This window comes from Pristis pectinata, chromosome 5 (assembly GCF_009764475.1).
Source record: "Pristis pectinata isolate sPriPec2 chromosome 5, sPriPec2.1.pri, whole genome shotgun sequence".
NCBI lineage: Eukaryota > Metazoa > Chordata > Chondrichthyes > Rhinopristiformes > Pristidae > Pristis > Pristis pectinata.
The window spans coordinates 94,381,666-94,398,184 of NC_067409.1; the positions used below are offsets into that span (position 1 = coordinate 94,381,666).

The following is a 16,519-nucleotide window of genomic DNA, read 5'->3' on the forward strand; positions in this document are numbered from 1 at the left end:
AACCTCAAACAAGAGTTACAAGATAAGAAGATGGTCATTTAAAACTGAGGTGTGTGTATGAATTTCTTCTCACAGAAAGTAGTTCATCTCTGGAATTCTCTATCTCTGAGGGTGGTGGAGCCTTGTTCACTGGAGGTATTTATAGATGACATAATCAGTTGTTGAAAAATTGGAGAATTGTGGGCTATGTTCAGCTGCCACAGAAGAGGAGCTGAGGTCTGGGGCAAATTAGCAGTGATCATATTGAATGGTGAGTATGCTTGAGGGCTTGGTGCTAACTTCTGCTCCTTCTCCTACTTAAGTCAAACTAAAAACAAAATGTAAAGGTATGACTTTTTTTCTTCCCATATTGTCTAAATGGGCTGAGAACCATAAAGAAAAAGCAATTTATTAGAGAGGTTGATTAATTCAATAAGAGTGCATGGGACACATTTTAATTTAACTCAGGTTCAATCTTCAAAAGTGATGTATACTTGTTTGTTCATCTATTTTCAAAACCATACTTAGAAAACTTTCTGTCTTGTGATTTCGACAGATTGGAGTTACTTTGTTTTTAACCTCCTGATTTTAAAAATGCTGTCAAATGTCAGCCTCATACTATTTTAATATTGAAATTGTTTGCAAGTAACTTATTTAATTTCTAGATGAGATGTTACACAGAGGTTAGAATTCAGGTTGGTATCATACCAATTGCCCCTTAAAATGTCTCCTTTGATATGTAGTTCTGTTGTTCAGTCAATGCAACTGGATGTGGGTGTAACAGTTGCCTATGTGATAGCATCCATTTAGTGCAATCAATCAAGAATAATTTCCACTGTATGACCTATAACAGTAAAGGACCATTTTATTCTTTGCTTTAATGGAGGTTGGCATACATGTAGGAGTCCGTACAAGGTTTTGTATGAACTCTACATTGTGCTAAAATTCTGGTGCTTTCAGTGGTGAATACCTGCTTTATCAAATAGAGTGGTCAATAATGAGTGGTCAATATTACCCAGCTTTAGGAACATAAAGCATTAGAATGAAGAAAGGCCAAGACCTCTCATCAATCCTTGCACAGAGCAAGTGCAATCAGAGAAGCTGTAATCAAAATCTGCTCAAATCAATATAGCTACTTTTTATTGTTCTATGGTTTCTGAAACATTTCCTCTCCTTACAAATTCTATCCACCTGCCTCTGACTGCAGTCACAGTATCCACTCCCACTTTGTCTAGGCATTTATTTTTTAAAGCTGTTTCTCTGCAAGTGTTGCTGTAGTATCTCTTTCTTTCTGAATATCTGTTTTTGCATTATAGCTGATCAGGTACTTATCAATTTCTTTCTCCTTCCCTCTTTCTCCAGTTGCACACATTCTATTCCTTCAGGTGTCTGAATATTTTGTTTTTTTCTGAATCATCTGTTGTTCTCTAGTCCCTGCCACCCTGGTGGGGAGTTGATGTCTCTCATTCCTCTTCATTTCACTCACTGTCTACAGTTCTCAGGCTCTCTAAAATTGCCTTTCCCAAGAAAGATCCATGCAATAAAATTTATTTATATTGACATCAGCCAACAGAATGGAAATAATAAGGCAGCCATTTAACTGAACCTGGATCACTCGGATAATTTGCTGCTTTGCCTAATTGTATGCCTTCTCAAACTCACACAGAAGCATCAAAATACCTTCTTAGAACTATTTAGTTAAATTATCAACCTTAAAGAAGCCTATGCCATTAATTGTGTAAGCTGTCCAATTTCTTCTAAATAGTTAAGAACCTCAATCTATTGTCTATAATGTTGTTCAGCACCATGAAAGCTGGTTGAATTGTGAAGAGCAATGGCTTTGGTGCGACAAAAATAATAGTGACATTTGAAAATATGCCTAGAAGAGCAATTACGTCTGATAACGTACAATTATTGTTGCAATTAAGCGAAATCTTTTTGTTAAATTGCAAATACATTTAAAGCCCCCTACAAGACTGAGACCTACACTTGGTCCTTCCCCTACTTACTACACCACAGTGGGATAAAAGGAACTTTTGTTGTCCCATTTGTGTAACAAAATCACAACCTAATTAATAATCTCATTCGCCCATTTATACTAATTCATAATTCTAATGAATCCCTTTGTTTTTACTCTCCACACTTTAATCATCTCCCCCAGAGCCTACTACCTCTACCCTACACACTAGGGGCAAATTACACGGCTAATTAATTACCAACCTTTGGGATGTGGAAGGAAACCAGAGCAACCTGAGGAAACCCATGCAGTCACAGGAGAAACATACAAATTCCACACAGACAGGACTGAGGTCAGGATCGAACCCAGGTCTCTGGTGCTTTGAGGCAGCACCTCTACTGAGTGCATCACTCTGCCACCATCATCAGAACTGAAAACAAGGAAAAGGTCATCTTGTTTCTCTCTACTCAATTTTGATTGAGGGTCCCAGTCATGAAATTTTAACTATTTCTCTTTCCACAGATGCTGCCTGACCTGCCGAATTTTACCATCATTTTCTATTTTTATTTCAAGTAAGGTTAGCAAATGGCAGATCATTGAATCACCTGTTTAAAGGTATGTGAGGTATTTATGAAAGGGCTGAGCAAGCAGCGATGATATCAATCAACACACAACAGGCACTTGATATTACTGTTATAATAACAGAGCATGAATATGCAATTGGAAGTAGTGTAGGCATTGCTCATGAAAATGAGTCCCAACAGTAGACACAACAACATATCTGTTGCTTTCTAGTGCCTTGTTCAACACTTGTAAAGCCTTGAATCAACAAGGAGAGTCTACATTACAGATCTTCAGCTTTCCTGAACAATTTTTTAGATTCAGGATCAAAAGGTCAATGAATACATTTAGGACAAGTGGGAGAACTGTGTTAATTTCACAGTTTTTCAACTGTTTATAAACTTTGTAATATGATATATTTGGCCAGTTACTACCAAAGATTACATTACAACACATTTGATATGTCCAAATCAAATAGTTTTCAACAGGTGAATTTATCAATTCTCCACATAAAAAAAAGCAATCTGCAGCTTGCTTGTTGATGGCTGACTTGTTTCCTGGGAGCTTTTGGGATGGAGCAATAATTGATCCCAAAGAAAGATACAATCCTGTTTATCACTCCTAGGCAAAGAACCTGAAGCTTTAGCACAACTTTGGGACCTTCCACTAGCTTCTCAATTTTGCATTTCACAACATCCACAACTTTACAGAGGTCTGCCCACATAATGCCATGACAGTCATTAATTGGGAGGTGGTACTCTGCCTGCTGTCAAAGACCATAAGACATCAGAGCAGAATTAGGCCATTTGGCTCATCAAGTCCGCGCTGTCATTCAGCCATGGCTGATTTTTTTCAACCCCATTCTCTCACCTTCTACCCGTAATCTTTAACCCCCTTACAATTCAAGAACCTATCAATGTCTACCTTAAATATACCAAATGAATTGGCCTCCATTGCCGTCTGTAGCCATGAATTCCACTGATTAACTACTGCTGGCTGAAGAAGTTCCTCAGTTTTAATGGGACGTCCCTTTATTCTGAGGCTGTGCCCTTGGATCCTAGACTCTCCCACTAATGGAAACATGCTCTCCACATCTACTTTATCCAGGCCTTTCAGCATTTGGTAGGTTTCAATGAGATCACCACTGGCTACCTGCACCTGGGAAACAGGCAGAGAGCTCTGAATGATGACTGTGCCTCAGGTATCAAAATGCTGATGTCCTGCCTCCTGACAGCTTTGATGGAAAGCAATGCTGGAGGGAGAATTGGTTTCCTGGCAAAGCCGCCATTAAAGTTAACAGTTTCCCTTAAAAGATAGCTAACATTCAGACAGATTAACTGCTAAAATTGAAGCAAACAATTAAAAAATTAAAATAATATGATAAGAATTAATATATTAAAGTCAAATAGTTTTTGAAGTATCAATTACCATCCCCTTTCTCTCCTCATCTGCACCTCCAGAATCCTTATTGGAATGGCTGCAGTCTCTGATTGGCTGGAAATTGGAATGCAAAGCCTGAGGAGATGGTGGAGGCAGGTACACTTACAACACGTGAATCATCAGTGCATGGAAGGCTACAGACCAAGTATAGGTTAGTACAATGGTTAGCATGGACAGTGGGCCGAAGAGCCTGTTTCTGTGCTGTACAACTCCATGACTCTATGAGTCTAGGCCTGGCCAGGCTGGTATAAGATCTGAGAGCCAATTGCCCAGCATCATGCTGGTGTTGCTCTGGCACAATTGGGACAGTGTGGATTCCATATGGCAGGCCATAGTGTTGGATTTGATTTAATTTGAATGACTGGATTTGTATGTCAGACCCTTGTGGGAAGCTAGAGAAGAAATTGTGGAGGTTCTTACATGAGATTTTTGCTTCATCTCTGGCCACAGGTGAGGTTTCGGAGGACTGGAGAATGGCTAATGTGGTACCATTGTTTATAAAGGGTAGCAAAAACAAGCCAGAAAACTACAGGCCAGTGAGTCTGACATCAGTGGTGGGTAAGTTACTGGAGGAGATTCTGAGGGACAGGGTCTACCAACATTTTGAAGAGACAGGGTCTGATTAAGACAGTCAGCGCAGCTTTGTGCATGGGAAGTCGTGTCTGACAAGTCTCTTGGAGTTCTTTTGAAGAGGTAACCAAGAGGGTAGATGAGGGTAGATGAGGGTAGGGCAGTGGATGTTGAATGTACAGACTTTAGCAAGGCCTTTGACAAGGTCACTCATGGCAGGCCAGTCTGGAAGGTTAGATCGCATGGGATCCAGGGGGAGATAGTGGATTGGATTCATAATTGGTTCAGTGGTAGGAAGCAGGGGGTGATGGTTGAGGGTTGTTTCTCAGACTGGAAGCCTGTGTCCAGTGGTGTGTCACAGAGGTCAGTGCTGGGACCTTTGTTGCTTGTAATTTATATACATGATTTGGATGTGAATGTACCATTTAATAAGTTTGTGGATAGTACCAAAATAGGTGCTATTGCAGATAATGTAGAGGGTTGCAGGGGGATCTTGATCAGCTAGGTATGTGGGCTGAGCATTGGCAAATGGCTTTCAATCCAGATAAATGTGAGGCATTGCATTTTGGGAGATCAAACCAGGGTAGGACTTGTACAGTGAATGGTAGGGCCCTGGGGAGTGTTATGGAACAGAGAGAGAGAGAGACGAGTACAAGTACATGGTTTGCTGAAAGCAGCACCACAGCTAGATAGAGTGCTGAAGAAGGCATTTGGCATGCTGGCCTTCATCAGTCAGAGCACTGAGTATAGGAGTTGGGAAGTTATGTTGCAGTTATATAAGATGTTGGTGAGGCTGCAACTGGAGTATTGGATACAGTTTTGGTCACCCTGTTATAGAAAAGATGTTACTAAACTAGAAAGAGTGCAGAAAAGATTCACCAGGATGTTATCTGGACTTGAGGGCCTGAGTTACAAGGAGAAGTTGCATAGTTAATCCCAGGAACATAGCAGATTGAGGGTTGACCTGATAGAGGCATATAGGATCATGAGGGGCATAGACAGGGTGAAAGCACATTGTCTTTTTCACAGGGAGGTGATGCTGAAAACAAGAGGGCACAGGTTTAAGATCAGAGGCGAGAGATTTAAAAAGGGACATCAGGGGCAGCTTCTTCACGCAAAGGATGGTGCATATTTGGAATGAGCTGCCAGAACTAGTTGTTGAGGCTGGCACGTTAACAACATTTAAAAGCCATCTGGATAAGTACATGGATGGGAGAGGTTTAGAGGGCCATGGGCCAAATATAGGCAGATGGGACCAGCTCACTGAGCAACACTGTCAACATAGATCAGTTGGGCTGAAGGGCCTGTTTCCATGCTGTATGAATCTATGACTGAATACAGGCAGTTCCATAAGCCACAGTCAGCAAGTTTTATCCTAGTGTGTAAAAGGTCATACGATACAAATTTGACATGGAAAAATAGAACAGTGGGGCAGAAGACTGTTGTGGGGCCATGTGGTACACAAAATTCCCCAACAAAAGCTTAAAATTATCTCAGGGACCCACATTTATGACTGATTTTTTTTTTCTTCTGTATGTATTTGTTCGTGTTATGAGAATGTTGCTATTATCTATCCCTGGTTCTCCCCTGAACAGAGTGGCTTGTTTGGCCAAGTCACAGGGCTATTTCAGAGAGCTATGAAGAGTCAACCACGTTGATGTGGAGTGACGTACAGGTGAGACCGGGCAATGACAGCAGATTTTACTTTTCCTTAAGGAAAGCTGGGCTTTTACAATGATGTGATATTTTCACAGCCACTTTTCATGATGCTTTTTACTACAGATTTGCTTTAATTTACATTCCCCAGATACTATGGTGGGATTAGAACATGTCTCTGGATTAATGGCCAATAATTTAACCACTAAACTTCCACAGACATTATAAATTAAGGTTCACAATTTTGTATAACACTCTTCAGCTCTGAAGCTAGGATCAGTCATAGCAACTTGCTGACAAGTGCAATATACAGAACAGAATAAATAATTTACACTTGAAAGCACATCATCTGACAACAGATGCCTAGTTTAACCTGCCACACATACTGAAGATAGCAATGCTTTGTCCCTCAGGGTGCCTGTTTTACCTGTGCCTCATTGCTTGATGTTATTTATATTCACAGTGACCAACAAGGTGATGGATGATTTAAACAACCACCTTGTCGTGTTCAAGTTATCCATACACAAAACCAATGGATTATATTGTCCTTCTAATTGTTGGACCAGCTTTAAACTGCCATTGTTCTAGTAAGAATAATAATTAAGCCCTTCTCTCAAACAGAATCCCTACAACATTTTGGAACATTTCCCATGACGTCTACCAGCTCGAAGGACAAGGGCAGTAAAAGCACAGGGAACATCACCCCCTGGAAGTTGCCCTCCAAGCCACACATATGGTTTCATAATTTTGTTAAAGTTCCCAGAGACCACACTTCAACAAAGTACTTCATTGCCATTTCAGAACATTAAGTGGTTGTGAAGGCCCTATGTAAATGCTGGAGCAACAAATAATCTATGTGAGGAACTCAGCAGCTTGAGCAGCATATTTACGGCGGGGGGAAGAATTGTTGACATTTCAGGATTGATGCAGGGTTTCGACCCAAAACATCAACAATTCCTCTCCCTCCACAGCTGCTGCTCGACCTGCTGAGTTCCTCCAGCAGATTGTTTGTTGCTCCAGATTCCAGCATCTGCAGTCTCTTGTGTCTCTATGTAAATGTTAGTTCCTTAATTCAATTTTCTGTCAAACTCAGAGCAACACATGATACGGTCACCAATCCTCTGAATTACAGTTCATTAACACTTCACACATTATAAATCAGAAGTTCTAGTGTGAAATTATTGCTGAGGCCATACATAAGGGCTAAGGTATATTCAGTTGTTTCAACCAGTTCTGTTATTAAGTTGCAACAATTCAAGCATATTCGCCATGACTAAAGATATCTCTATCAATAAGTTGTTTTTTTTTTGCTTTCAGTAGATTAACAAACATCTATCGGCATTTGAGGATGAATACATAAGAGGAGGAAAAAATACATATTTTGTGAGAGCATATTCTCCCTTCTCTTTTTTTTAACCAAAACAGCTGTCAGCCGGATAACTCCAACGGAAATGAAAACAAAAATTGCTGGAAGTGCTCAGCAGGTCATGCAGCATTTGTGGAAAGAGAAAAAGAGTTAGCGTTTTGGGGGGGGGGGGGGACAGTCAGTTCTGAGGAAGGGTCTTTTCACTGTGGACTTCCAGCATTTGCATTATTTGATTTTCATGAACTCCTACAATGATTGAGACCATGGTGTCTTTTAGACAGAAATTATTTTGAAGAGAAGACTAACTTACAAAATAACAACAAAGTAATCATTTCATAATCCAATCGATTACATAAGAAAATTATTCTGAGAGGGAAAGAAAAGCATAGTGGAAGTGAATGATTACAAAAGACTGACAGTGAGCTAAAGAAAGAGACATAAGATGGTGAGCAGGTTCAAGGAACCTTGGCTTGTTCATAGAAGACAGAGGGTATTGGTGGAGGGATATTATTCTGACCAGAGGTCTATGATCAGTGGTGTTCTATAAGGATCAGTGCTGGGATCTCTGTTTTTTTTATGATATATATAAACATTTTGAGCAAAGATGTAGGTGGGCTCATTAATAAATTTCCAGATAACACAATGTTCTGTATGCTCTGAAGCCATGTTGCAGCTGTATAAATCTTTGGTTCGGCCACATTTGGAGTACTGTGCACAGTTCTGGTTGCTGCATTACAGGAAGGATGTGGAGGATTTGGAGAGAGTACAGAAGACCTTCTTCAGGATGTTGCCTGGACTAGAGAGTTTGGCAAGGTTAACAAACTTGGATGGTTTGCTCTGGTGCATCAGAGGCTGAGGTGATGGAAGTATATAAAATTATATAAGGCATAGGTAGAATAGAGTCTCTTTCCCGGGGTGGAAATGTCAAATACTATGGGGCATAGCTATAAGGTGAGAGGGGGAAAGTTTAAAGAAGATATACAAGGCAAGCTTTTCTACACAGCGAGTGGTAGGTGCCTGGAATGTGCTGCCAGGGGAAGTGGTGAAAGCAGGCACGATAGCAATGTTCAAGAGGCATTTATACAGGCACATGAACAGGCAGGGAATGGCGGGATATAGAATACATGCAGGCAGGTGGGATTAGTTTGGACTGAATCGTGGTCAGCACAGATATAGTGAGCCAAACAGCCTGTTCCTGTGCTGTACTCTTCTACGTTCTATGTAAAAGCTGGAGTTTAGACTGTGAGAGGTATGACCACGAATTACACTCATGTGGGCGTCTTGGATCATTTTCCTCTGTGCTGGGCACTACGTAAATGTAAGTCTTGTCAATACTGTACTTCAGAACTAAAGTATTTTGCTGGAAATTAAAAACCCCCATTTGGTCCATAATGTTCAAGCCAGTGATAAAGGTTTGGTCAGCATGGACACAATAAGCCAAATGGTCTCACTCCTTCTTCATTACAATGTTTTTTTTTAAAAATTTATTTACAGCGTGGTAACAGGCCCTTCCGGCCCAACAAGTCCACGCCGCCCATTTTAAACCCAAGTTAACCTACTCGTACATCTTTGCAATGTGGGAGGAAACCAGAGCACCCGGAGGAAACCCACGCAGGCACAGGAGAATGTACAAACTCCTTACGGACAGCGACGGGAATCGAACCCCGATCGCTGGCGCTGTAATAGCATTGCGCTAACTGCTACGCTATTATTTGAAACTTCCGACTTTGTGTGGACCATTGCCAGGTACAGGGCTTATTAAATGAGTCAAATGCAAATAGAACATGAATAGTGGAAATGCAACACTGAAGCTATGATTTAGCTCTCTGAGGCATAAACGATTACAGTGCATTGCAGGATTTCAGACAGATTAAAGACATTGAAATAAGTGCCTGCTTTTTAGAGTCAGAACTGATTCTTGGCTTTTTAAATTCAAATATAATCTCTTATAATTTACATCACATTTGCATTAAGGAAGCCATTTTGAGTGAAGAATTAAAAAAGGAGTGATGCCTTTAATCAAACTGATAGGACTACCTAACGTACTATTTTACTGTATAAGAAAACTCATATAAATGTGTATTTGTAACTATCATCACTTTAAACTGTTTGGTATTTTTCAGATTAACTAAAAGTTTTGTTTACAATTTATAAAAAAGATTTTGGCTCTTAATGTTATGGAGTCCAGTAGGCATTTTAAATGGAACCGAGTGGCAGAAGTTCTATCTGCTCTATTCTAGGTCCCTGAAAAAAAAAGGTAAACCCAGCAGAAGGGTTTCTCACTTCAGGTTCCCTTGTGTTCCCATCTCTCTCATTGATAAGGATCTGATCACAATGAAGTACATAAAAATTGCAGGATGCAAACAGATCATGGTGCATATCACCTATCTTTTGCCATCCTGGTGTTTGCGTGATATGATGTTAACAGATTTTCTGACTACAATTATGGTAACAAATTCCTATCAATCAGTGCACAACAAACACAGACACAAAGTGAGGAACTCCTCAGTGGTGAGACAGCAATGGGAATTAGCACCAAGAAAGTATTCCTAAATCAATAGCAGTAGATTAGACTATTGCAGTGCTGTGCATTTTACTCTGCTTCCAAAATTCATCTGCAGAGTAGTCAATGGATTTGAATTTCAGAAATGGAGTGCAATGTGCATCTGCTGTTATATCATAAGTTTAGAATTATCAATCAGAGGTCCTCCTAGTGAGCTGAACCTCCTATCTCTGCTGAACTCTCAACAAGTTACAGGAGTGAAAGGGGCACCCAAGGGCTATTTGTTAGGGTCAAGGTATTAAAGACCTTCAAACCAAATGTTACAATCTTCTAACCATAAGATTTACTATAAATGGGGCAGCTGTCATATGGAGCTTGTTTGTGTGAGACCCCTGCTGCTATTTCACACTGTATCTGCTACCCTGTTCTGGAAGTCATGCATTATTAGCCTATGATGGGGTGGGTGCACTCCATAAACATGGAAATCTGGGTGAGTCCACTGTGTCTCTGGATGCTCAGTGTGATAGGTCAGGGATGGGGTGGAATTCCTGCTTTATGGAGACATGTTTGATTATATTTTTCTTCATCTTATTTGGGAGTCTAAAAGTACATGAGACCTGAAAAATGTATATACAGTATAAATAACAGAAATAAAAGGAGAGCACACAGCATTCTGCATGCCATGCCCATTCTTTCCATAGACCATGTACAGCATAAACTATCTCAGATTTGAGTTATATGTTAGATTATAGGTTATTAGTATATTTTCAGTAAGATAATACAGAGGATTAATCTGCAGAAGAGTCAACTAGTTCATTCAAGATATGTTAAACTGCAGTTGAAGAATTCAAGCAGAGCTTACCAACTTCAGACATTTCAGGGACAGATGCGGAGTAAGGGCCTTCCAAGAAAGCTGGTGCATTATCATTTATATCCTGCACCTTGATGATAAACTCGGACTCGGGCTCAAGGGGCTTGTTTGTTTTCCTGTCCAAAGCTTGAGCGTGCAGAATGTAATGTACCCTCTGTTCACGATCCAGACTTTTGGTTGCATGAATGTCCCCCGTGCTGTCATCTATAACAAATATAGAGCCAGCTCCTTCCCCTGAAAGGATGTATTTTACTGATCCATCGCCTTTATCTGCATTTGAGTGAAGCTGCGAAAAAAAGACAGAAGCATAAGTACACATGTAAGCATATATGCATTTTAATCATATCCAGCCATCTCATCTGACTGAGTTTATCTTATATTCTTCTTCAAGTATGCTCCACGTACTTTGTGTAATAGGATTTCAAGGACATTATTTTTATCTTACCTGCCTGCCCATTCTTCATGTGTAAGTAAACTGAGATCATAATCATTCATGAGGGCATTCCAGATTAACCCAATCTTGACAACACACGATGTATATTCTTTCACGTATTCATTAGGAATGGAAAGGCGATTTAATTTCCACTGTCCTATCTCAGGTCAGTTTTAGTAATGTAATGCCAGCACATAACCAAATAAGCAACAATTTGTCTTTGATATCTTGATGCTACACTTTCTAATACTTTATCCATTGGATACTGGGAAGCCTATAATTAAGTCTTGAATTACAAGGTTTTACCTTACATCAAACTAATAATATTTTTAATAAAATCTATAATGTATTACTGACAGTTGAAACTAATTTCACTCACCACAATACTGAAGTTGGGTTGCTCACTAGCATGAATTACTCAGGACATATTCCATCTTTCACTTCAGCCTTTCCAAGCTTGAAATTGAGAGGACAATAAGAAACTCTGGCACCAACATTGAGGACACCTACTAGAGGCGATGTCTCATGAAGGCAGCATCGATCATCAGGGACCCCCACCATTTGGACCAAGCCCTCTTCTCGATGCTGCCATCAGATAGGAGGTACAGGAGCCTGAAGAGCCACACTTCAAGGTTCAACAACAGCTTCTTCTCCACAGCCAACAGGTTCTTTAACCAACCTGAAAACCTTAACGCTACCTCAGACTATATTTTTTTACTCTCTCTCAATCTTGCACTATTGCCATTACATTTATTTTGTTGTTGATTTCGCACACATGTAAGTTATGTATAATTTGTGTTAATTTAAGTTAATGTTAACTTATGTTTGTCCTTGTCTTGTAATGTACTGTGCTGCCGCTGCTAATAGCTAATTTTTGTGGCATTTATACCCTGTATGTATGCCTATGACAACAATAAATTGAACTTGAAAAGAGCAATATTTGATTTGCAAAATTATCACTGACTGATCGATTGAGGTAACAATTTGGGTTTAAGCATTTTGTTGACATGATTTCTGATACATACAAAAAGTGAGCTCTGAAGATTTCTCAGTAATCCTGGAAAAATTCTAACTAATGGTCTCATTCTACATCGATCCTCCATTAGTTTATATAGATTAGAAAGTAGAAATTACAGAAGAGAAGGGATCTTCAAACATCATCTATGTTTTTCTTTCCTCAGGGCTGGGGAAACTTAGAAGCAGGCCAGTGTTGGAAAAGAAAATTTGAGCTTAAGTCAAATTAAAGGGCTGAAGATAATTAAGGATGCAGAGGAAATGCATGCTGAGCTTGCCTTATTCAGTTTCCAGGGACAGCTTTCATAAGGGGTGACTAGTACCTTCTCAAAACTATTAGGAGATAGGGTAGAGAGTGCTCTAAATATTCAAAGTAAAGTGCCTGAATATGGCTCTAATATAAAAAAAAATGAGTGGATATTTCAATCTTAGTTGCACCACTCATTGAATGCTGAAGTAGGGGAAAGGTTGATTGGGTTTCTTAATGATGCTACAGGGCCAGGGAATACATGGGTGATATTCATTCCAAAATTCTACAATTCTACAATTCTACAGACTCCATTCTCCACTGCCAGATCTGAACCCTCCATCACCAAAATCTACAGGCCAACTGCCAATCACCTTTAACCCTGTACCAACTGTTGCAGGGTGCCACAGATCATCTAATTTTTGGTGAACGGTACCAGACAATTTTGTGTCCATTTGAGGTTGTAGTTGAGAAAATAAACCTTTTCTCCCTTCTCTTATTTGAGTACAACACTCAGTCTGTTTCCTTATAAATGAGAAGAAAGTTTGACATTTGCTACAGTGAAGTCTTGAAGAGGAAATTTAAAAAAAAATTGCTTTGTCAGAAGTTTTCGGTCCTAAATTTAGACTATGTTTAGTAATGTGGAAAATTAGAGCAACTTGATACATTATTTCATATCTTGCCAGCTGGTGATAAACACAAATCACAGAGCTGCCTGTTACCAGCTTGGATGGGACTGTTTTGATGTGAGGTTTTGCCAGGTTTTCCCAGGATACAGTACTTGGGCAATATGGCAGGAACTTGATTACTGGAGAAGAAGGAAAAGCTGGCACTTGATTCACTGGTGGATATTCTTTACCCCATCTACTGTTTACGTTGAATTCAAGGTAAGTCACAGGAAATCAAAGACAACTCTTTCACAAAGTCTCTATGGTTATTGACAACATTTATTTTTTTCTCCCTGCCCCACTTCCAGCATCAATGGAAATCATCCAATCCTGCAAAGGAGCTGCAAAGACACATCTGAATGCTTTAAAAATGTCATTGCTCAGCTGCTACTTCCTGTACGTCAAGGTCTGTAGAGGGAAATGAATAAATTTCAGGTGGGCAGATAACTGGAGGTTTGTCTTCAACTGTCAATTGTCAGCTGGGATAGCTGACAAAATTCTGCACTTATTTGTGTGTCTCTGATCAATATTATATGGCATGCTGGCTCAGAATTACTTCAATTACATCACGTCCTCTTTTAGATATCCTAACTTAAAATAAGGCACACCAGATAGTACAGGTAATAGCACAACCTGATTGGCAGTGTCAATAACATACCACCACACTTTTCGACTGCCTTGGCAATGACCATGCCTTCTCAAAGTCTGGCTCAGCAGAAAGAAACAAGATGGATATGCAGCACTGTATCATATATGTTCTTCAAACATATGTAATTGCAATATTGGTCAGCATGGCTGCACCCTCTTGTAAGTATTCTGACCTGTGGGTTGGTAACACGGAGCATCATAGACCCCTCAAAATACTATCTCTACTTCAGTGAGCCCTCCAACAGATGGTCACATGTGAACCTGCTCCTTCACTTGTCTGGGGTTGGTCTTGTTCCTTTATTATTTTTGTACTATGCTTCAGCAAAGTTCACAAATAGGTTAAGAGGCTTTTTGAGGCTCTCTTCCCAGTTTGAGATGGTACTCCTTAAGTGTGCGCTGCCCTTTAATTTGACTTAAATTCAAATTTTCTTTTCCAACTGCTTTTATGATTATCCAGACTTCCACCTACGTTGATGCTAATGATCAGACAGGGAACCCACTTCCATTTCAAAACAAAATCCACTATTGTACACAAACCAACAAATACATTTAAAAAAAATCACACCTCTAATTTCAGAGTGTTTGTCTAGATGTTGTATTGATAAGTTCACTGTTTGTCAGTGGAGTAAATATCTATGGGTTGGAAATGTTCTTTCATACATGTTTGCATTTCTATATGAAGATGAACTCTTAAATAAAAATACTTGGAAGAAGTGAAAAAAATAAAGTAAAAATCTAATAACAGTCATTCACACCCTTGTACTAATACTGCATGAAGTAATCATAACCCAACAGCAAGTATGATACAAAGGACTGTGGAAGCATATTTGCTAAAGTGATCCATAAATGTGTATGCAAAATACTTTTAGATGACTGCTCTGTGTTTGTATTATTACTATAATTATTCTTTTTAACATGTATTTTGCTGCAAAATTTGAAATTAAGCCTTTCAAGGCACCACCACTGCAACTAAATACAATATAATAACATGTACAATTTTGGAGAATAAAATGGAAATTAATAGATACCCAAGAGTGATTACAAGCTCGTAACCTAATCAGAAGGTTAGGGAATTTCATAACATTGCACCTACAAGAATGAAGCTTAAGTGAGACAAGATTATTGCCTTGAAATAATTCCCTTGAATGCGGAGCTTATTACTCATTCTGCAGTACCTTTTGCAATGACAGCATTTGATAATGTGCTTGCTAACTGTCAAAATGATTCATTTCAGGATAAGCAAATACACTTAAACTGCAGCCTGAAAGACAATCTTCAATTTAAAGTGTTTGAAAAAAAATCTAACCTTCATTATCAAAAGAATCTGACACTACTAAAGCTTCATACTTATAAATACATCAGGTTACCTTGAGTTGAACAACATACTATGGAAGTATATTTAAGGCTAACACCAATTATTGAACTCTGGTATATGAATAAGTTGCTCAAAACAGTGAGAGTGTGAAAGCACAATTTACTGGAACCCAGAAAAATTTAGTTACAGTGGCCATTGGAATATTCAGCTGAAGCTGGTATACAAAATATTAGTGGTATGAAATGGAGTAGTGAGAGAATTCAAAAAAAGCTAGTACAAGATTTTGATCCTTTCACGATATTCTTAAGTCAAATAAATTCCAGAGAATGATGTTTCATTCATATTCAAAAACATTTATAAATTGGAACTTCTAGTATTCCCACAACATGCTGCAGATGATCAAGATCCATCAGTGCATTCGAAGTTTTTGGATAACATGCACATAATTTCTATGTTATCTTTTGGCTTATTTATTGGATGGTTTCTCAATATTCTCATGGAGGAATATATTGAAATACTTGGGTATAATTTTGCACCATGCAACTACTTGTGAGAAATGGATGACTACAGCTGGCATTTTGTTTTCTTTTGTTACAGATTTTTCTTTATACGGAATATCCTAGATAGTTGAAAGCCAATGCTTTCTTAATGGAATACAAGTTGTACAACGTTCAGAATTTTCCATGTGGGCCTTCTGCATCTGATTTGTTAATGGGAGGAGGAAGTTGGACATGCACAATCACTGTCCACCCATGTTTGGCCCATGATGACCATGGGCACTCATTCAGAAATAGACCTTTACATCACCTGTGAGACCTGCTCTAGCAGTACTTAATGGGAACCTGCCTGAATAAGTCTCAGTCCAGCATAGGGAAGCCATTCCTAGTAGAACCTCTTTTTGTAATTTAGTTACCGGGCTCTCCTTTGGATCTCCTAATCCCTTACATCAGTAGCAATGCCAACCCCTCCTCCACTGTACTGAGCCCACAACCCTCTCCCCAACAACTAATCTATTGATCCAGAACAAGGCCCCCAACCCCGCTGACTCCCAAAGATCTAACACCAACTACTGACCTCCTCACCCTAATTACCAACTCTGGCCTGACCACTAGCCTTCCTTCCCGACTATTGGAATACTGATGTCCTACGTCTTTCAACCCTTGAGGCTGACCCTCAACCCCACCCTTTTCACTATCCCAGCTCTGAATTCTCAATCTACCAATTATCTCCAGTCCCCTTTCTGATCGAGCCCACCTTTGGGCCTCTCTCCCCAGGGAGCCCCAGCCTTGTC

The 16,519-nt window shown here is 39.5% G+C and overlaps 1 protein-coding gene across 1 annotated transcript in view; it reads right to left on the reverse strand.

Moving 5' to 3' along the window:
* LOC127570314 (cadherin-18-like) overlaps window positions 1–16,519 on the reverse strand; it is a 480,238-nt gene that overhangs the window by 91,480 nt on the left and 372,239 nt on the right. Inside the window, exon 4 of the mRNA XM_052015743.1 lies at window positions 10,895–11,189. Within this exon, the coding sequence (XP_051871703.1) occupies window positions 10,895–11,189 (295 nt within the window). The remainder of the gene's footprint in view (window positions 1–10,894; window positions 11,190–16,519) is intronic.